At 34.3% G+C, this 22096-nt stretch overlaps 1 protein-coding gene across 4 annotated transcripts in view; it reads right to left on the reverse strand.

The window, feature by feature from the left end:
- LOC145263184 (ceramide kinase-like protein) overlaps positions 1-22096 on the reverse strand; it is a 327568-nt gene that overhangs the window by 16908 nt on the left and 288564 nt on the right. For all 4 annotated transcript variants that reach the window (XM_080120237.1, XM_080120236.1, XM_080120239.1 and 1 more), the window contains exons 11-13: positions 19030-19244; positions 16502-16657; positions 14000-14151 (exon numbers count right to left, since the gene is read on the reverse strand). In XM_080120237.1, the coding sequence (XP_079976363.1) occupies positions 14000-14151; positions 16502-16657; positions 19030-19244 (523 nt within the window). The remainder of the gene's footprint in view (positions 1-13999; positions 14152-16501; positions 16658-19029; positions 19245-22096) is intronic.

Here is a 22096-nt window from a genome sequence, read left to right on the forward strand (position 1 = left end):
TAAGTATACTTTGATAATTATGTCTCAGTTTGAATAAATATGCTATGATATAATGAGGTGTTCGTTCGCACCTGACCTCCACAGAATGGAAATATGTCACAAAGTTTAACAAGGTTTTTTTAATATAGATCCACAGAATATTGTGATAAGTCTTTCAGGTATGGTATAATAAATTATGGGGTTTATCTATTTTATTTTTACTTTCATCATATTTTGCTTTGGTTTTGATACCCCCAAATTCAACCCAAATTTACAACCCTTCCTTTTCATAACCTATCATACTTTCATAAATCAGTCCATTTTCTGTAGGCTGTTTTTGAACCCAGTCAACGACGGGTACTTTTGCTAGTATTTATATATATAAATATATATATAAATATATATATATATAAATATAAATATATATATATATATATTTATATATATACTTATATATATTTATATATATTTATATATATGTATATATATGTATGTATATGTATTTTATATATTTTCATATATATACATATTATATATTTGCATATGTGTGTGTGTGTGTGTGTAAATAGATAGATAGATAGATAGATAGATAGATAGATCCACATATCCTAGCTTGTTACGATTTATTGGAAACTTGGTCATATTTTGGATTTTTGAAAGCATAAATCATATCTATGAAAGTATAAAACATACTTATCCTCATATATGAAATTTAAACTAAAATCTCTTAGCTTTAAGGGAAATACTGAAATATTAAATGAGGATTTACTTCTGATATTTGTCATACTAATAATTTATTTAGATGTTATTTGTTTTTATTATTTTTATATATGTTATTTATATTTTATGAAATTGCGATACATTCAAACATCGGCGAGATGGATACAGAGGTCATGCTCCTTACCGTGGGGTCTCGATTTCGAATTTCGCTAGACTCAGCCACTCTGATGTGTCGTAGACGACGAAACATGTGTCAGTTAATAATTATATATTTTAAAAAACAATATATATACCGCTCCCCATGTGGAGGTACCAAACTGACTAAAGGGAAAATTATTCCTAACTCGCATTTAGGTAAAAATGCACTTTCGTAAATTATTGAATGCATTCAAAACGTGTCGGAAAAACAAATTACATCTAAATAAATTGCCATATATCCAAACAGTCGGTGAGACGGACTAGCGGATAAAGAGATCAGGTTTATGACCGGGAGGTCCCGATTTCGAATTTCGCTAGAATTATCCACTCTGATGAGTCGTAGACGACGAAACACGTGTCAGTGGATAATTATATTTAAAAAACAATATAGATATATATGTGTGTGTGTGAAAGTTTGGAATTAAATTCAATAAACTTTTAAAAAATACGAGAAATTTTTTATCTGACAAGAAATACAAAAATTTTTTTTTTTTTTCCTCACTCCGTGGGATTTCAATAAACAACTGATTCCATCAGAGGAAACGTTTCTTGCAAAATAATGTTTATGGGCAGTCATAAATTTTGCTATTTAGCACAAAGATTGAAAAACCAAAAACTTGCACCAAAAGCCTAAAAGAAGGTAAGATAAAAAAAAGAGAAGATATTTCATGGTGTTGTTAGGTTCAAAAGAAGATATTTCATGGTGTTGTTAGGTTCAAAAAAAGATATTTCATGGTGTTGTTAGATTCAAAAAAAGATATTTCATGGTGTTGTTAGGTTCAAAAAAAGATATTTCATGGTGTTGTTAGGTTCAAAAGAAGATATTTCATGGTGTTGTTAGGTTCAAAAAAAGATATTTCATGGTGTTGTTAGGTTCAATGGATAGAAAATGAAAGAACAGCTGTAAGATCCAAAGCACTGAAAAATGATCAAATCCAAATGGAGAGAGTTTCATGTTGAATGTATGCATATGAAATAATCCATAAAACGCAATTGCAGATTGTAATACTTCCACAAGCGCACTGTATGTAAGATTTCCCTCAAAAGTATGTTAGATATTGTTTACTGACATTTTTCTCATACGATTAATATATTTTCAAATAATATATTCAACGTATTAAACATATTAAATAATATAATATAATATAATATAGGCCATTACGAAAGAGAAAAAAAACGCAGTAGGGTCCTACTAAACATTTAAATATAAATATTTATACAAATATTCAGATGGACTTTAATTTTACAGTATTATACAATCTGTACTCTGAAAGTATTTCAAAATTTTAGCTAATATATATATATATATTATTTTTAAAATATAATTATCCACTGACACGTGTTTCGTCGTCTACGACTCATCAGAGTGACTGAATCTAGCGAGACTCGAAATCGGGACCCCATGATAAGAAGCCTAAACCTCTACCACGCGGCTGCCTCCCTTGACTACTAAATGTATCGCGTTTTTATGTAGATGTTTTTATTTGTTTTTGTTAGCTATACTTTCTTGAATGAATTCAAGTATTTATACGAAAGTGCATTTTTACCTAAATGCTTGTTGGGAATAATTTTCCATTGACCAATCTGGTACACACTTAATGGGGAGCGACATATATATTACTTTTAAAATATAATTATCCACTGACACGTGTTTCGTCGTCGACGACTCATCAGAGTGACTGAATCTAGCGAGACTCGAAATCGGGACCCCATGATAAGAAGCCTAAACCTCTACCACGCGGCTGCCTCGCTTGACTACTAAATGTATTGCGTTAAAAGCAGTTCAGCCCGGCTTTGCTCAGGCCTTATGTACTGTTCAAAACTTGCCCTACGTGTGAATACACTTTATGTAAGATTTCAAATGCTTAGACCAAAATTTGTGTGAGTAATTTCGTAGAGACCGCAGAGGTATTTTTTTTTATAACTTGGACCCCAATTTTGACCTCTTAACATTTATTATTCTGGTCTCAAATCTGAATAAAACGTTTTACCCATGTCCAAGTTACCTACATCTAAAATTTTAAGTGTGTAGACCCAAAATTAGCGGAGAAATTTCGTAGAATCTGCAAAGGTCAACTCTTTCAACTTTGACATTTTGGCAGCCAAATTTTCGCCCTAAAACTGATTAAAACGCTTGCCGCATGTCTGAATACCCATTATGTATAAATTTTAAATGTTTAAACCAAACATTGGCTGAGTAGTTTGCGGGACACCGCCAAGGTCAAATCTTTTGAACGTTTACTCCTTGGTATCTCAAATTTTCAACCCAAACCGATTAAAATGCTTGACCTATGTCTGAATAACCTTTATGTAAAATTTCAAATGTTTAGACCAGAAATTAGCTGAGTAATTTGGTAGAGACTGCAGAGGTCAATTTTTTTTATATTTTGACCCAATTTTGGCCCATAAACATTTATTTGTTGCGGCTCAAATCCAATTAATAAGTTCGATCCATGTCCTGTCCAAGTAACGTACATTTAAAATTTCAAGTGTTTAAACCCAAAATTGGCGGAGGAGTTTGGTAGAGTTGTCAAAAGTCAAACCGTTGGGCTTTGACCCCTTGAATGCGAAATTTCTGACCGAAAACTGATTAAAAAGATTTCCCCAAATCTCAATACCCCTTATGTCAAATCTCGAGTCTCTAGACCGAAAATTGGCAGAGTTATTTTTAGTAGGGAAATGTACACAGACACAGACACACACACACACACATTTTTACTTTATATATATATATGTTTGTGTGTGTGTGTGATCATAACAAATAAATGACAAAAGTTAATATTCCAAATTTCATGATGTTGACTAATCTTACAAATTATTCCTTGAAATTTAAAATTCTTGACAGTAATCGTTTCGTAGCGCAAAAGCATTCGTTGTTCTGAATCACATAACATTGCGTCATAATTTTGCTTTCAAACGTATATAATACATACGTATTCATTTAAAAATTTAATCAACACTTCTTACACGGAATCTACAACCTTAACAGAATTTTATATACATTTATTCCAGAATTATTTCTATAGATACTACTTATTCAAAGGAAATCTACATTCCAGAAGTAACCTCATTTGCATATTACATTAAAAAAAAATCTTTTTGAATAATTAGCTTCATGTTATTAATTGTTTGTTGTAATAGAATTGTTTTTACTGTTCTATTTATAAATATTATAGGGTTCAAAATAGACTTCGTGGCCTGGTGGGAGATGTCCTTGTCTCTTCTCTGCAACCTCTATCTCACAAAAGAGATGTTGCGAGTTTGTCTCTGCTTTATCGTTATTTTCATGGAAAGTGTTCGACTGAGCTTCAATCTATGGTCCCCCCTCGCCAAACTTTCACAAGAAACACTAGACTAGCTGAAAACATTATCAACAATTTTCCCCACTCTTTATCTGTGCCTAAACCTAAACATAGATTCTATGATCAAAGCTTCTTTCTTAGAACTGCACGCCTGTGGAATTGTCTTCCGTTTTCCTGCTTTCCAGCTGTCTATAATATGGTTGTCTTCAAGTCCAACGTGAACAAGTTTCTGATGAGCCGTTCCACTTAAGTTAACAAATTTACCGAACTTCCATTACTATCGATGACTATATTGTCCTTTTGACTACTCTACACTCTTTAACCCTTATCCTTGGGTGGTCTATCGGCCTTGATAAGTGGTGACGCCTATGTAAAAAAAAAGAAAAAAAGTTGATTTATTTAATTCATCTTTAATTTAATTTATATTCGATTTAATGTATTTTACGTTATTATTACCGACTAAATGTTTCGTTGTTTAATCTGGAACCATAACAATTACGATTACAGATGCATCGGATTATCATTAGGAGCGATTGTTTTTGTTTTGTTTTCTTTTCTTTTTCTTTGAGGCTTTGTGTATTTATATATATATATTTGTTTTAATTGGCTATAAGGTGAGTGCAGGAGGGTTGCGGTGAATTATTATTATTTTATTTATTTATTTTTTTAATTTCGATTTTCCTATTTGATAATTTATTTATTTAGTTTCTAGTTAGCTATTAAACACTGCTAGTATATTTGTCCAGGTGTTAAATGAGATCCGGTTCAAAAGGGCGGTAGTTTTTTGGATAAGTATGGCATCTAGTAATTTTAGTCGTCGTGTGCAATTGTTGAGGTATTGAGTTTTAGTAATTTTAGTTAAAATATTTCTAATGTCTAACGACAAATATTTTACAAAGAACTAAAAAACATAAAACAACCTCCAATAAACAATAACTTTCCAAATAAAATCGTTGATAAACACATAAAACTCTATTTAAACTCACTCCACAATAAAAGCATAAACCCTAACCCTAACAAAAACGTCACCATTAAAGTATACTATAAAAACCAACTACACACAAACTGCAAAACAGACTAAAAATAATAACAAACCTTATTACAAGATACACCAGACCCACCGACTAAAACAAAAAGATCAAACTAATAACATATTACACTAAATTTAAAACTTCCAATTTAATAACTAATAACAATACTAACACGACACTAAACCAAACTAATAGAGCGAATGGATTTATTTGCCTCTTCGAAGAATATCTCCGAACCCACTCTAAAAACTCATAGGACGCACACATAGACCAAACAACAACAACACTTCCCCAACTAACCTATCATTTAGCTGACAATAGTGCCATAAAACAGTACATGACAACCACATGATGAAACCTAGACACCGCCAAAAATGGCCGAAAAATCAAGTTGTTGTTGTTTTTTAAAACGAAATTACATTTATTAAAATCCATTATTTCTGAGTAACTTTTTTTTTCCAGAAAGATAAAACCCTGAATTTTATCATATAGAAAACAGAATAATGTAAAACTTTTTCTACTATTTTTAATTAAATTTTAAATGTTAAATTTTCCCAAAAAGTTAACAATTGACATTTTTGTCTTGCACAAAAACCGTACATAAATATTTAAAAAAAAAAAAAAGGTTTTTGAAATAATTAATTTATTTATTTATTATGTAACTAAGATTTAGGATGATTTTCTAAGAGAATATGCAAAAATATTATAATATAAGTACCTGAATTTCAAATAATTCCACTTATTCATATAGGTAACCAGATATTTCGCATCGATCTAGAGTCTATATCGACACTGTTTACGTTTGCGTTTGATAATAAGAAAACTATGGAAGACCAAACAGGCCAAAAAAACTTATTTTTCAGTGACGAAAATTTCAATGTATTATTAAGCTGAGGCTGGCCAGTACCAGATGGGTGACCATTTGTATGAGTTTGGTTTTTAATGTGTATGTGTGTGGGGGCCAGGCTCCCCAAAATGGGGGGGGGCAATTTAAAGCAGAATAAAAAAAAAATTATTTCAGCGCGTTTGGTCCACCGTAGTCGAAAGGCGGCAAACGTTTTCAAACGGGATCGAAAAAAATGATGCTATTTTTAACACAAAGGGCACAATATTTATCGAATTTTTTTTTTTTTTGTATCGATTATTCAAAGCATGCCCTGTTTGATAATGGTCACGCATTATTCGGCTCGCTAAAAAAAATTGTTAATATATTTATCAAAAATTTTAAAATGGCTTTTTTCGTATAAATATTAAAAAAAATTTTGTTGTTTTGCTTAACTTAAATTAATTATTTTACTTAACATATTCACCGAATTTCACACTTCAAAACTCAAAAGCGGGATAATTAAACACAATCGAAGTTCTGATATTCAGACGTCAAAATAAGGTATACAAACAATTTTTTTTTAAATCTGTAATTCTGTCCCTTACAACAACACAATATCTTGTGTTCAGTTGCAGATGATTATTTTAAGCATATTTGTTCCCACTTAAAAACAAGGGGGGTGTAAGCAAAAAATATATATATATATATATAAATATCGTTTATGAAAAATAAGTACACTGTTATAAAGTTCATTCTTCTCCTAATAATCGCTGAAAATTTCGTATTGATCGGATAATTACCTGATTTTTGGTAGATTTTTAAAAAGACGGCCCATTAAAAAGTACTGACCTGCCCCCCCCCCCCGTTTTGGCGGTGCCTAATGAAACCCTACCGACGTCCGACATTAGAAATATCTTAACTAAAAATACTAAAATTCGGTATCTTAACAGATGCACACGACTAAAATTGCTAGAATCCATACTTATAAAAATAACTACAGCCCTTTTTTAAACGGATTTCATTTAACACCGAGACAAATATACTAACAGTATTTAATAACTAACAAGAAACTAAATAAATAAGTTATCAAATAAGAAAATCGAAATTAAATTAAAATAAAATAAAAATAATTCGCCCCCAACCCTCCTCCGCCCACCTTATAACCAATTAAAAAAAGAAGAAAAGAAAATTATATATATAAAGAAGAAAAGAAAATTATATATATATATATATATATATATATATATATATATATATATATATATATATCTATGTGTATATATATATATATCTATGTGTATATATATATATATATATCTATGTGTATATATATATATATATATATATACACATAGATATATAGATATATATATACACATAGATATATATATATACACATATATATATATATATATATATATATATATATATATATATATATATATATATATATATATATATATATATATATATATATATATATATATATATATATATATATATATATATATAGGTAACAGCAGTATTTCATTTGGATTATTCTTCTGAATATAATTGTTTATACGAGGGACATTCCAAAAGTAATGCCTCCTATTTTTTATTCCGGCCGAATGGATTAGAAATAAAAACTAAATATATACTAGCGGGACCTTTAGAAATTCCACAGAGCCATCTATCATATGTAATATATTGCTGCTGGCCTTTCGGTGGATGTTTGACGTGAATGAAGACACCGCCATATTATTGTAGCCCTTTTGTTAAAACTGCAAAAGTATTCATTAAATTATTTAAGTAATGTGGTTAATGTAGTGTCAGAATGTATATCTGATTGTTACGGTTATTTTTTCGTCTGTTTTGCAGTTTGTGTGTAGTTTGTTTCTATAGTATACTTTGATGGTGTCGTTTTTTTTCCAATATCCTTATAAAAGTCTGTAACATATTTCCATTATATGGACGCCCGGCGCGAAACAAAACCCCACGATATCATTATACCATTTTTACACAGAACAGATACTACCCTTGCGTCCTAGCCAGAAGACCAAGGAAGTACATTTTAGCTTCATGTACGACCCAAAAGCGACATCAATTTTGTAAAATTCTTTTTTTCTTTGATATTGCGTTTTCAGTGATCGGGAGATTCTGTTTATTAAAAAAGGAGGATAGAAGGCGCTAACACACTACTAACATAAAATGAGCGTTTCTATATAATATATTAACGTTTGGCTTCTATCCCCCTTTTTAATAAACAGGATCTTCCGATCAAATAATTTATCAGCTGGAAACCGTAGCACCTTTAACATAAGTACCTATCACGGTTTCCAGATTATAAATTATTCGATATATATATATATATATATATATATATATATATATATATATATATATATATATATATAGGTACTTATGTTAAAGGTGCTACGGTTTCCAGCTGATAAATTATTTGATCGGAAGATCCTGTTTATTAAAAAGGGGGATAGAAGCCAAACGTTAATATATTATATAGAAACGCTCATTTTATGTTAGTAGTGTGTTAGCGCCTTCTATCCTCCTTTTTTTAATAAACAGAATCTCCCGATCACTGAAAACGCAATATAAAAGAAAAAAAGAATTTTACAAAATTGATGTCGCTTTTGGCTCGTACGTGAAGCTAAAATATACCTCCTTGGTCTTCTGGCTAGGACGCAAGGGTAGTATTTGTTCTGTGTAAAAATGGTATAATGATATCGTGGGGTTTTGTTTCGCGCCGGGCGTCCATACAATGGAAATATGTTACAGACTTTTATAAGGATATTGGAAAAAAAAAAAACGACACCATCAAAGTATACTATAGAAACAAACTGCACACAAACTGCAAAACAGACGAAAAAATAACCGTGATAATCAGATATACATTCTGACACTACATTAACCACATTACTTAAATAATTTAATGAATACTTTTGCAGTTTTAACAAAAGGGCTACAATAATATGGCGGTGTCTTCATTCACGTCAAACATCCACCGAAAGGCCAACAGCAATATATTACATATGATAGATGGCTCTGTGCAATTTCTAAAGGTCCCGCTAGTATATTTTTAGTTTTTATTTCTGATCCATTCCGCCGGAATAAAAAATAGGAGACATTACTTTTGGAACGTCCCTCGTATAAACAATTATATTCAGAAGAAGAATCCAAATGAAATACTGCTGTTACCTACCTACCTACCTACCTATCTACGTTAAGTGTTATATATTCTGAACTCTGTCGGACCTCTAATAATACGGTAAAATACAACTGAGATTTGGTTTCGTCTGTAACGAATAAAAATGTTACGGTAGTATAGATGGATTTACCTACTTCGGAAATAAATGGATATGCAGATAATAAGTACTGTTACGACTAAGCGTTGTGGCAGTTATTTATGGCAATTATGGCTACAGAATCGGACGCATACTTCCTGCAGCATACTTTGTTGATACCATTTTGTTAATTATTATACAGCATTTGTCTCATCAAGTTATTTATTGCAGACTAATATTCTCATCTTTCTTGGTTGCTGTTTTAGGACGTTTCGGCCAACTATTCCTCTGGCCTTGGTCAGGTGGTAATCGCGACGGGATAGGAACTCCTAACAGCATTCTCAGCATAGTTGCTGTCGTCTCACCACGTTTTGGCCAAGTAAGCCTCTGGCTGGCTTTGTGTAGGATTGAAACCGCTATCTTCAGACAATGACCATCTGGAACCGTAGAGATTCAACGTCTCTATCCACTGCGCCACGGGTCCTGAAGGGCGATCAATGTTGGATTTTTTGATCTTATAAATCCACGTTTATTTATTATCTGATCTTCCATAGTCGGGTCCGTACCGAATGGTATATATATTATTTTAATTGGAATTCATTTTTGAGATAAGTATTATTTATATTAATTAATGCGGACTATTATTCTCCTCTTCCTTAGTTGTTGTTTCACGGCGTTATGCCGGCCAGAGGCTTACTTGACCAAAATGCGGGGAAACAACAACGACTATGGATGGCAGTAATTGCTGAGAATGCAGTTAGAGGTTCCTATCCCGTCGCGGTTACCACCTGACGAAGGCCAGAGGAATAGTTGGCTGAAACGTCGTGAAACAACAACTAATATAGATGAGGAAAATAGTCCGCAATAAATAAATTGATAAATAATACTCATCTCAATAATGGATTCCAACTGAACAACATATATAGCACTTGTCTGGATTTTTATTTACCTTCAATTCCGCAACAATAAAAAAGAAATCTACATTTCTATGAAAATATTTCTTTAAAAAATAATCCATCACTTTTTTACAAAATAGAAAATGTTATAATTTCTTGTTTCCACACGAAAATTGCAAACATATATAATCAGCATAGCTTACGGTAACGAATGTCTTTATTGGTAGACAACCAGCATGTGCCTCAACTCCCGAAACTTGAGACCTCATAATTAAGGAGAATTCTCAATCCAAGGGAAGACAACTTCGAACAAAGGGAGACTACTACTTCGATTATTCAAGTACGTGTATCGTTTACGGGTTGATAAAAAAAAAAAAAGAATGATATTAAGAAAAAATAGCAAAAAATATGGTAAATTTTACCTTACACTACAACAAAGTGGCTGGTTTTGGCCTGAACCCCTTCGGGGGTCCGGGTGACAAGATCAAAGTGTAGTATCTGTTCCGGCAGATACTAGAAGCAAAGACCATATGTGGGGGCAACTTCACATATAAGACCTTGGTCAATGTAGGGGCAACCCTTCATACCAATTGTCACTATCTAGCTCCCCTACTCCCCGGGGAGTTGGTCCCCATTTCCCCTTCACTCCTCACTTTAAAAATCGGCCTTGTGCCTAATTTGCTTGGTGGGGGAGCAAATAAATACCATCTGTTCCGGCAGATGCTGCAAAGCTACGACTAGCAAAGACCAGCTATGACTAGCAAAGACCATATGTGGGGCCAACCCCACATATCTAAACTTGGTCACTGAAGGGGTAACCCTTCATACCAACAGTTTCTAATCCAGCTCCCATTTCCCACCTCTCGGGAGCTGGTGCCCCCCTTCCCTCCCTCCTTCCCTCCATCTCCACATTAAAAAACGGCCTTGTGCCTAATTTGCTCAGTGGGGAAGCAAATAAATAAAAAGATCACAGTGTAGTATCTGTTCTTCAGATGCTGCACTTCCATTTCTCGTTCTCTTTCAGTAGAGGAGAAATCCTTCACGACTGAGACAATTTTTATTTTTGTACCTGGTGTCTAACTCTGCCCCGTGGGGAGGCATTGTAAATTGGAACAATAGAACACGAACCACTCTAATTTGTTTTTTTTAGGGGTATTCGAGGTTTTTTTAGGAGTATTCAAGGTTTTTTATAGGGGGTATTCGAGGTCGCTGACAACGAATCTGACAATCAAACCTGTCACAACTTTACCGTTTGCATGGTATGAACCCTTGGACCCTGGAACTATTTTACACCATTTCACTGCATTCAGTAGTGTTTTCTTATAGTGAAGTGACTTATAACATCGCGCACGGTGAAGTGACTTATCACATCGCGGAGGAATCTTTAGCAGACATTTGAAATAACATGAAAGTTAAAAAAACAAAATGTAGTCAAGTGTGTGTGTGTGTGTGTGTGTGTATGTGTGTGTGTGTGTGTGTGTGTGTGTGTGTGTGTGTGTGTGTTACGTATTTTTTAATGTTTTTTAATTGATCTAAAAAATTAAGTTTACACGAGTGGTTTACGAAAACATATTTTAATATTTTTTCTTTTTTGTTTTTAGCGGGTATTAAATTGCAACCACCAACCCCGCCCCTTCATAGCCCCCCTACTAAATGTAAACAAAATTTTTATGACATGTTAAACAGTATTCTACTCGGTAAATGTTGGCGCGTTTCTTACGGAAAAACGGTTAATTAAACTGCACAAACGCCTGCTAAACTACACAAGTTCTATAATTGAATACCCCCCAAATAAGGAAAAAACATCACCTGCTAAATTACACAAGTTCTATAATTGAATACCACCCAAATAAGGAAAAACACCACCTGTTTAACTACACAAGTTCTATAATTGAATACCCCCCAAATAAGGAAAAAACATCACCTGCTAAATTACACAAGTTCTATAATTGAATACCACCCAAATAAGGAAAAACACCACCTGTTTAACTACACAAGTTCTATAATTGAATACCCCCCAAAGAAGGAAAAAACATCACCTGCTAAACTACACAAGTTCTATAATTGAATACCCCTCCAAAAAAGAATATGTTTTTGTAAACTCGTGAAAACTTTTTTAGATCAATTAAAAAGCATTAAAAAGTACGTAACACACAAAAATTAACCACATTCTTTTGGAAAACTTTATTTCAAATGTCCACTAAAAATTCCTCCGCCATGTGATAAGTCACTTCATTACGCGCGTCCTAGGGTCCAGGGGTTCATACCATGCAAACGGTAAATTTGCGACGGGTTTGATTATCAGATTCGCTGTCAGCGACCTCGAATACCCCTAAAAATCTAAATGGCAGTGGTCGGTGTTCTGTTGTTGCGTAAAGTAACATTTACTAAAAATATGAACCTCAATTATTCTACTTGCAGTCAAGTTTTATTAAACATGTTACAAGTGCTCAATATGCCGCCCTCCCTGCAGCACGAACAATATAATAAGTTGTTATGGCGGAACAAAGACTTTACCTTTTACAAACCCCTAGAGAAAAATAAAACTCACAAACTATGAGGGGATCTAAGAGGCCATGCATAAAAAAGCAATGGCTTAGGCCTTATCTCATAATCCATCGTTGAAGCAGGTTTTCATTTAAAAATGCTCTTACGAATAATCTCCAGTGGAGAGCTCCCCTACATCTTGTTGATAAATGAATCCATTTGAATCAGCTTCCATTAATGGGAAGAGCCAGTTTCGTAACATATACTTATATAGGCTTGCCCTCTAATAGAGTTTCCATGGGAAAAATGGGCATAAACTTGTTGCAAGATACAGCATAGAAAACGTTTACTTTAAGGAATTCTCTTTCATATTGAACATTTTTGTGGTGATTTCGATTTCCCAAAATTCGCAGAATGTGTCGGTTGATTTTACCATTCAGATAAAAAGTGGTTTCCTCATTAAAAATTAATTAACAGCGAACTGAAGTTTTCGTCATCCTCCATCATTTGCAGCATCTGGTTGCAACATTCCCTTCTTCGTAGGTAGTCCTCGTTTTTAAGGGCCTGAATACTGTACGGTTTCTATTACAACGGTTTATTATTATTATTATTATTATTATTATTATTATTATTATTATTAACACACTTCATACTGTAGGTTGAAGAATTGCTAGCTCACGACTTGCCCGGCGTGTGAATTTACACGAGTAAACGTAGAGCACAGATTCTCTCTACATCTTCCTTCAAATCCGTGTTCGCCCGGGACTTTTGCCTTTACACCCCCCCCCCGGTTTTTTTTTTTTTTTTTTTTTTTTTTTTTTTCAAATTGCTTAAACCACCTTCGGATGTTCTTTGGAAGAAAAGAATCGCAATTAAATATTACTCTGAATACACTCTGCACTGTAATTACTGGTTTAGTTTTTGCAAACTACAAAACACAAAAAGCCTCCTGTTGACGGGCAGCCATTTTTCTTTTATTATTTTATTTACTTTTTTCTTTCTGTCGCTGCCAGACGCGTGCGTCACGTGACAATCATAGCAAAATGGGAAATCTAATCTTTCAAACACCCACTCCCTCAATTCTGATTCATACCTTTACTTACGAAAAACAACCAGCATGTATCACAACTTACGAAACTTGAGATGTAATCACCCAATCTAAGGGAAGACAACTTCGAACAAAGGGAGACAACTACTTCGATTATTCAAGCACTTGAATCCTTTACTTAAAATATATAAAATCAAATCCATTTGTATTTAAAATTTCGCTTTTCTTTACCTGAATTCTAGTTCAAGAGGCTGATGGATTTCGTTGTCAATATTCCAGACAGACATGGAACTAATGTCTACTTTAGGTTTTTTCTTTTTCCGTTCTGTTGGGCCTCTCCTGCTACTGGCACCGGTGGAACTGCTATCGCCTGAATCTGAAAACTAAAAAGGAAAAATATGCATAAGTCGCACGGTAAGGAAAGAAAGGCTGGAACTATGGTAATCGTTAAAGATCGCGTCCATTAAACAAAATGGCCGCTTGTAGATTGGTTTATATGTACAAGCTAAAACTTAGTGGAACGAAAATGAAATAAATTTATTTCATAATCAATATGCACATAAATAGAGCACACATACATATAAACACACGTATAAAAAAACGCATACATAGCGACACAAAGACATAGAAACACACATTCAAAATAGTACACATACATAAAAGTAAACATACATAAAACTACACACGCATGGACACAAAAACACACAGAAACAACACTTTCATACACACACTTGTATAGACACATACATAGATACGCACATGCATAAAAATACACATACATAGAAACACACATAAACAGAAACCCATATAAACATAGAAACACACAAACATAGAAACGCACATACATAGAAACACACGCGTACACACGTACATAAAAAGACGTACATAAAACACAAATACATAGAAACACATATACATAGACACACGGACATTGACATATACATACGCGCACACGCACACATACACAGACACAAACATAGACGCGCACATAGTAGACACACGCATACATGGACACGCAATTACGTAGGCACACACACATACACAGGCACACACATACAAATAAACACACATACATAGACACGCACATACAAAGACACACACATACACAGAAATACAAATACATGGATACACACATACATAGAAACACACGTACATAAAAACACACGTACATAAAAACACACATACATAGAACCGCACATACACACGCACATGCATAGACACACACCTGCACGGGCACACACACAGACACATACTTACATGTACACACATGAATGGACACACACTTACATGGAGACACACATTCATAGACACACACAGACATGGACACACAAATACATAGACAGGCACACATACATAAACATATACATACAGAGTAACGCACATATAAAAACCACACGTGTATAGACACACACACGTGCATAGACACACATGTATGCAGACACACACATACACGGACATATATACATAGACAAACACTTACAGAGACACACATATCCAAAGACGCACACACACAGAGAAACACATCAAAGAAACACATCAAAGAAATACACATACATCGAAACACACATATGTAGACACACACGTACAAAGACATGCATATACGCAGACACATATACATGAACACGTACATACATAGACACATACATACAAACACACATACAAACATACAAACAAACATACAAACAAACACACATACGTACAAACAAATAAAAACACATATAAACAAACATATATACATACACACATAAAACAAACACATATACAAACAAACATACATACAAACACATACAAATACACAAACATAGATACAAACACACATACAAACACACAAACATAAAACAACACACACATACACACAAACATACATACAAACACGCACATACACACAAACACACATACAAACACATAAACAAACAAACACACATACACACAAACACACATACAAACACACAACTATACAAACAAGCCCACATACACACAAACAAACATACAAACGCACAAACATACAAACAACACACGCATACACACAAACATACATACAAACACACATACAAACACACAAACATACAAACAACACACACATACACACAAACATACATACAAACACACATACACACACAAACACACATATAAACACACATACAAACACATAAACATACAAACAAACACACATACACACAAACACACATACTCACATACAAACACACAACCATACAAACAAGCCCACATTCATACTAACAAACATAGAAACACACAAACATACAAACACACATACCTGCAAACACACATACAAACACACAAACATACATACAAACAAACATACAAACACATATGCAAACACACAAACATACAAACAAACACACATACACACAAACACACAAACATACAAACACGCATACATACAAACATAGAAACAAACAAATATACAAACAAACATACAAACAAACACACTTACAAACACACAAACATACATACAAACACACATGCAAACAAACAAAAATGCAAACAAACAAAAATGCAAACAAACGCACATGCAAACAAACACACATGCAAACAAGCATACACACAAACATATACACAAATACACAAACACACAAACATACAAACACACATACATATAAACAAACACACAAACATACAAAAAACATTCAAACATGCAAAAAACATTCAAACATGCAAAAAGGTATACATGCTACTTCTTCATGTTTCCCGCCAATTCTTTTATTTACTAACCTTCATGGATTCATCGTCCATCAAATCTGGTGGAAGTGTGTCATCTGATGAGTGCATTGTGAAGCTGGGTGAAATTGGCTCTTTGTCGGTGATGAGCGGATACGGGGTGATCCGTAACCGACTCACTTGATGGCTGGCCACAAAGGAAAGGTCAAACTGAACAAAAAAATAAATAAATAAGTCAGCAAAAAGCATTATAAAAAAAAATCTGGGAACTCACCGCTATTGTACCCCCTCGACCTACACCCCCCTGAAAATCCATTTGGCAGCAAAATCCCACCCCTTCATTATTAACCTTTTCTTTTCCATGTAATCTTTTCAATGTCTTTTACACGTTTCTTTCCATGGCATCTCCTCATAGATGCTGGAAAGCTTGTATCTTTCAGACAGCTACATTTTGGAATTCCCTTCCTGTTATCTGCTTCCCTGGCTGTACTGGCATGCAGAAGTTTAAATGTAATTTAAACAAGCATCTCGCTCATCTCCTTACACTGTCTTTTGTAAACAGGGTCCCAAATATTAGCCCATTACGTCCAAGTAGACATGGGCGTCGTTTGGGAGGAACAAAAAAAAAAACATAAATTGCATATCCTTTTTTCCAAAGAGATTCGCCACATAATTGAGAACAAAATCTCCTCATATGTCGACTGTTTCTTGGAGTCAATACGTATATAGCTTAGCAATTGTTAACGTTTATTGCTCTGCCAACTTAAAGAAACTGCTACTACAAAGTTATATTGTATTTAAGTGGAACTATTAAACGACTCGTCTAGTTACAACCACTATCAATAGCTTCCTTTCGTCTCTCTCTCTCTTTCTCTCTGTCTCTCTCTCTCTCTCTCTCTCTCTCTCTCTCTCTCTACCTACCTAAAACTAAAAGAAACTTTGACGAGAGAAAGTTTCTCTCCTAAAACTGTCCACCCCTGGAACACAATACCGCCAGGTTGCTTCCCAGCTGATTACAACACGGTTGTTTTCAAGTCCAATGTAAACAAATTCTTGTTGAGCCGCTTTCTCAAATAATCAAATTCTGCCCAATCGCCACCGTCATTACCACTCATCACAATGTTATCTCACTGTCCACCTGAAAAACCACTTGGCCTTTATCCTCGAGCGGCTTTTGTCCCTTTAAAATGGTAATACTTTAGTAAAACATATTATTTACGATATTGGTAACCAAAAGTACGCAATTACTTTTATGCAAGAATATTGCCTTTTACGCTAAGTAGAAACATTATTACTTTCGCTAGAGTTCTTCAAAGGGTAATATTCAATGTTAGACCCAAATAGCAATCCGTCTGATATATCAATACTTTTTCAGATTAGCACGTTTTTAGCTTCATCCTCCAACTAGGTTTTTGGAAGAAACATATTTTATACTGCTTCTATTACTTTCTGTAAATATTTGTTCCAGCTAAGAAAACTGTTAGAATGGAGATATGTACAGTTAAGACGATTTTTATATTTTTACCGATTCCAATACAATTCCTGATTCTGATACATTTGCTGATTCTGATTCCAAACTGACTTTTTTGAAATCTCTAAATGTTTAGCTATAGCGTTGTTGCGTTTTCATTTTCACATTACAATAACGATCCATGTACGAGGGGCGTTCAAAAAGTAATGCCTCCTTTTTTTTATTCTGCCTGAATGGATCAGAGAGGACTGCAAACTACATTGTCATGAGTAAGACACCCCCCTAAAAACATTGTTATGATGACCTGAAAGTTTCAGCTTTCTGTTGCAGATATTGATGGTGTGAGACTTTAAGGAAGCAACCCCTGTCACAGACGTGAATCAGAAGCAGAGAGGTGACATTGAAATTCCTAGCAAAAGTGCATTAGGAATGACGGTGATTATGTAGAAAGATCCATTCTGGAGCACAAAGGGCCACTCGTTTTAATGGTATCATTCCCGTTTTAGTATCTCTTCAACTTTTTTAGTTAAAAAAATAGGAGGTTTACTTTTGGAACGACCCCTGTAATATTTTCGAAAACATAAACATGCACGTGTGAGTTTTAAAATCGATACTTCAGATTTTATCATTAGCATATTAGCAATGAGAAATTAAGTTTTCAACAGAACAAAAAAAAAAAAAAGAAGACAATTAACAGGTCCCGAATTGTCGACAAAATTTCGCATCCCTCTGTTTTGACAAGTATTTCAATGGTGGATGCTCTGATGAACTACAAGCCCTTGTACCCCCCGACGAAAATACCCCTGACAAAACCGACAAGCAGCAAAGTCCCACCCCTACAGAGATCCCTATATGTAAGAAAGCCTTCTACTCTAATAGTTTCTTCCTCAGAACTGCAGGACTTTGAATTCTCTTTCGGGTTCCTGCTTCCCCAACTGTATTGACATACAGAAGTTCAAGTGTAATGTGAACAGACATCTTGCTGCTAAACTCCCTACATAGTACCCCTGCAACTTAGGTCTCTAATAATAGCTCCTATATAAAAGTGATAATGTGCCTTGTTTGGTATGAAAACGTAAAGAAAGAAAGAAAAAGAAGTCGATTAACGTACCTGATCTTTCGAAGAAGCATGTCTCCTAAGGAACCGAAGAAATTCTGATCTTTCAGTGTTATGAACCAACGACAGATACATAATACCATCGGCCAGATGAGAATATTTGCTGAGTCCCTGGGGAGCAAAACTACAAAGGCCGGGCATAGAAAAAATGCCAATGTTCATAAAATATTGAGGAGGCCCAACTTTCCAGTCGGTTTCTATATGGCCTTCTGAAAAAAAAAAAAAAAAAAAATTAAAATCGGAATCATGCTAAAACATAAAATAAACAAAAAAAAAAAAAACAGCACAAAAGAAAAAAAAGAGAACACGGGTTTGTATTACTGTACACATAGATTCGAAAATGTTGTCAAAAACAAATATATAACGAATAAATGTTATTAAAGGTAATATAAGTTACTTTTCTACCTAACTGGATATGTTTTTAGTGTTTTTATTTAATGTAATATGTTTATGCAGCTCGAAAAACATACAGTGTTTACCGATGTATTGGAAAATTAAAAATGGCACCGACTCTCTTTTAGGCTCGGTAAGTTTGGGAAAAGGAGTTAAAAATAAAAAAAAATAGACAAAATACTGTCAAAAACCCACCGAATATATGTCAGCCTATGTCACGGTAACATATATTGAACGAATTTCTAATACAAACTCGAAAACACCTTATATAAGGGAGTATAGAGATAAGAATCAACGAAATGGAGTTTCATTCTATATTAATAAACAAACTTTATTTGTTACTTTCGTTAGTAGCGTGTACAAGCGTACGAGAGAGAAACGGGTAAGTATTTTGAAGAGTTATTGTGTAGAGATTAATATATTGCCGGCTTGTTGAAGGAGAGAATAGTTCAGTCCACAATGTTTATAGCTAGTAGTCGCCGGAACAAAGGAAGCTGATTAAAAGAGAAAGAGACGGCAAACTCTTCAGTGTATTAATGTGTTGGCATGCGGGAGTGTGAGTTGTATATTCTTTAGCATGACAAAGAATGATCGTTTGGGTACAGCACGTTGTTTTAAATGGTAGTTAGAAGAGCGCCATAGCTAGCTTGTAGTACTCACGTTTAGCCTGAGGTTTCAGCCCCAGGCTAATGTCTGTTGCCCGAGACTTGAGAGTTTCAGCCCCAGGCTATGTGTGCTTCTGGGCAAAGCAACGACAAAGAGAATTGAGAGCTTCAAATTTCGCGTTTTATATACTCTGTCACATAATAGAGAGATGGCTTGTGATTGAACAAGCCAGGGAGAAAATGGATTTCAAATCTAGTCGAGAGAAGTAGCTTCTGCCTGTGTTTGTAGCGGATGTCGGCTACTACAGGAGATAACCCTGTTTAACACAAAGCAATTTTTAATACATAATCTTGTTATAAAAACTGAATGATTTCTAACCCATAGTTTTTTTTTAATTGTTTGCCCCCCATTCTTTAACTTCTGTTCACTTCAAACAAGGTATACTACCACTGATGTATTAGGGGCTACTGTGGTAAGTGCCAGATTTATAGTGGTTTAGCCTGCGAGGGGAGGAGTTGGGTAGCAAGATTTTTGGTGTCTTGTACTTTCATATATGCTTTGCTAGAGTAGGTTTTGGAGAATGTTCAATGCAAAATACATATCATCATATTATCCTCCTCTCCCCTCTCTGCTTCTCCTCCTCCTCCTTCTCCTCCTCCTCCTCCTCATCATCATCGCTATTATCAACATTATTATCAAAGAATTCCGGCATATTTCCCGAGGCATTTCATTGTTGTATTAATTCCACTGTTTTCTAGACGGTGATAGCTTATTTAGTGTCTCCGACGAAGCATTTTCAAACAGAAATTTTACTACTACTAGTAATGATAAACGAATGCATATATATTGATGTTAAACTCTCAGTAAAACTAAAATCGATAGTTCATCCCTTGTGTGTGTATGTGTGTGTATGTGTGTGTGTGTGTGTGTGCGCGCGCGCGCGTGTGTGTGCGTGTGTGTGTGTGTGTGTGTGTGTGTGTGTGTGTGTGTGTGTGTGTGTGTGTGTGTGTGTGTGTGTGTGTGTGTGTTTCGCTTGGGGAAATATATGCACGTTTAACATGTATTCTTACGGTAATCGTGAAAAAAAATAACTTTATAGTTAAATATTTAGATATTTATGAAAAAAAAAAAATATCGGAATCAATAATTGTATGGGAATCAGGAAAAATATTGGAATCGTCCTATTGTAATGTAGCCAGTGTATATAACAATATTGTCGGTGTATATGTAACGAGTCTCTGTTAACATACGAGTGTTAAACAGTTTGATATGCGATTCGTCTAATTTATATTTATAACGGCACATGTGACATACGCCATAAATATGGAATAATCACGTTGACACACCGGTTCTCGCTGGATCACCGAAGTTAAGCAACGTTGAACCTGGTCAGTAATAAATGGATAACCAATTGGGACTTCCAGGCGTTGTATGTGATCTTCGCTTGTATTGGCTTGTTTCCAGACGTCCTGGACTTCTTCTTGCCACTGAATTCAAGCAGTGCCGATTCAGGAGAGGTGTAGTTGATGATTGCGCAACCCTTGTCTCACAATTACACGCGCAGCTGCCCCTACAGGGGATATCCGTTGTCTTTCGAGACCAAACGGAGGTATCGATATAACATTTATGCTCGTCTTAATCGTGTTGTGATCTGTGATTGTCTAGTGTTGTCTATTGTGCGTGAATGTGTGTATATATATATTAACAGTTTATTGACAGGGTTTAAACAAGAGACGAACATCGGTGTCGGTTGAACACCAACAAAAGACACAGTGCTTCTACACTATTGGGATGAGATTTCGGAAATCGTAAAACTGAATTTTACATGAAAACAATGGTACCTACATATTCCTCGTATTTTAAGATGATTATATCCAAAAATTACGAAAATCGATAAGATAGAAAAGTATTTATTAAAGAAAATAAAAATAGAATTTGATGAAATCGATCGTAAGACACAGGAGAGTTCAAAAGGGAGGTAATTTTTCGTTTCGATTTAAACAAGATGGCAGCAATTTTTTTTTTGCCTGCTAACACGATTAAATGTGTTTTGTTTTATAAT

Source organism: Euprymna scolopes, chromosome 38 (genome assembly GCF_053919585.1).
Source record: "Euprymna scolopes isolate OS-2025 chromosome 38, ASM5391958v1, whole genome shotgun sequence".
Classification (NCBI taxonomy): Eukaryota; Metazoa; Mollusca; class Cephalopoda; order Sepiida; family Sepiolidae; genus Euprymna; species Euprymna scolopes.